General features: G+C 41.4%; 1 protein-coding gene across 1 annotated transcript in view; it reads left to right on the top strand.

Moving 5' to 3' along the window:
- LOC109343316 (RING-H2 finger protein ATL63-like) overlaps positions 1-1,967 on the top strand; it is a 10,897-nt gene extending 8,930 nt beyond the window's left edge. Inside the window, exon 2 of the mRNA XM_019581554.1 lies at positions 1,873-1,967. Within this exon, the coding sequence (XP_019437099.1) occupies positions 1,873-1,944 (72 nt within the window). The 3' untranslated portion in view covers positions 1,945-1,967. The remainder of the gene's footprint in view (positions 1-1,872) is intronic.

The following is a 2,249-nucleotide window of genomic DNA, read 5'->3' as shown; positions in this document are numbered from 1 at the left end:
GTGTTTTAGTAATTCGGTGAGAGGAGTGGCGAGTGTGGCGTAGCCTTTAACAAATTTGCGGTAGAACCCGGTGAGGCCTAAAAATCCTCTGAGTGCCGTGAGAGAACGTGGCGTAGGCCAGTCAACCATAGCTTTAATTTTCTCGGGATCTGGTTGTACCCCCCGCAGAGATAATGTGACCCAAATAACCAACAGAGGCAACTCCAAAAATGCACTTAGATAATTTGGCAAAAAATTGATTAGTAACTAATAAGTCCAACACAATCTGTAAATGTTGTAAATGAGATTCCAAATCTTTGCTATAAATGATCATCAAAGAAAACCAGAACAAACCTCCGTAAGTGCGGCCTCAACAAATCATTCATGGCTGCTTGAAAGGTTGATGGGGCGTTTGTAAGCCCGAAAGGCATCACCAGAAACTCGTAATGTCCGTCGAATGTACGGAACGCAGTCTTATGAGTATCATCAGACTTTAACCTGATTTGATGATAACCGGAACGTAGATCAATTTTTGAAAAAATTGTAGCATGGCCAAGTTCGTCCAACAACTCATCATAGTTGGAATAGGGAACCGATCCGATACTGTGATTACATTAAGGGCACGGTAATCAACACAAAATCTCCATGTGCCATCTTTTTTTCGTACCAATAAAACTGGAGATGAAAATGGGCTAGTGCTTGGGATTACAATCCCAGCCCGCAACATCTCTTGAAGTAGGGAGGTCATCGCCTCCTTTGGAGAATGGGGGTAGCGGTATGGTCTGATATTCACTGGTGTGCATATTTTTGCTACAGTTTGACTTTGCATTAGATCAGTTCATGATTAGTTGTATTGCTTGAGTTTCTTGCATCAATTTGCAAAGTCCCAAGTCCAACAAGCAAGTTGTTGAAAACTTTTGATTTTGCATTGTGCCTCTTGAAAGTTGTCTACATTGTGAAACTACTACAATTTCGAACCTGGGAATGTTAATTAATGTTAGGAATTTTGATATGTTTTAAAACAAAATTAAAGAAGAAACAATAATAGAGAACTCTGGAAATTCTTCATGTCTATTCCTCATTCAGGTTCCCTTAATAAAGGTAAAAACAGAATTAATAAAAGATCTGGACCTTACAACTGGCCAGATCCTAACAATACAAGGGAAATATATTTTTAGAGGAGTTCTAATCCTCTACATAGTCTATCATCCAGGAGGGCTTTTGTGTAGCTCTTTTGGGCCTCTCAATAGTCTGGGCCCTAACAATGCCCTCCTCATCAAGCCAAACCTTGTCCTCAAGGTTAGAAGAGTGAACCCCTGGTGGAATAGGGCCCACAACGTTATTGTCCAACGTAACTTCTGCTTCTGCACGTGAAGGGCACATGTTTTGTTCCATGGGAGAGTGGCTGACAGCTGGATGGCATAGAGGAAAAGATTCTGCTATAGCAGGACGCGTGGCGCATGGGGACGGTGCCAACGCCTTTCCTCGAGATTCCTCCAACGGCAGTCCTGGTTGCAGTGTTGGGACAGTGTCCAAATTGTGTTGGGGGCAGGAATCATTAATGCCCTTTCTTGGGTGTGGTGTGTAGCAGTTATCCCGCGGCCCAGATTTGGGATAGGACAAGGGATCCAACGATGCCAAAGAGTGTGGCAGATGTAGATCAGAGACTTTATTGCTGGGTGGGGAACCCAACGGTGCTACACCCCGTCCCTTGGATGAAATTTTTTTTAAAATTATGGACGGTGCAGATGGGGTTTCGGTATTAGCCACATGGGAACCAGATAGTTGCTTATTTGAAATTTGAACACACTTATGTGAATGAGTTGGACCCTTGAGTATTGTGACTCTATCTTTAATAACTTTAAATTCCATTTCTGAATTCTGAAATTGCAGGAAAGGAATGGGGGTGGTGTTATTATGGTCAAGGACAGTCAGTCTTCCATTATTTGTGGTCAATGGTTTTAATTTTTCTTCATTATCCCATTTCTGTAAAAGGGCCCATTGGTCAAACCAACTGCCACAAGTGAGGCCAACTACAGTGAAGTTTTCTTCACAATATTTAATGCAATGCACACCTTGGCCTGAACCATGGTCCAGGGACACTTGCTTAGTCAATGCTGCATGCAGAAAAACAGGACATGGATAAAATACTATATACATAGATTTATAATTGGATTCTACTGACAATAATTTGGCGGTTGTTTAAATTGGAAATAATTATAATAATAATTATAATTTCATGCCTCTTTATACTTATTCCCGTGGACAAA

The sequence above is a fragment of the Lupinus angustifolius genome, chromosome LG03 (genome assembly GCF_001865875.1).
Source record: "Lupinus angustifolius cultivar Tanjil chromosome LG03, LupAngTanjil_v1.0, whole genome shotgun sequence".
NCBI lineage: Eukaryota > Viridiplantae > Streptophyta > Magnoliopsida > Fabales > Fabaceae > Lupinus > Lupinus angustifolius.
This window is presented reverse-complemented; position numbering and strand designations above follow the sequence as displayed.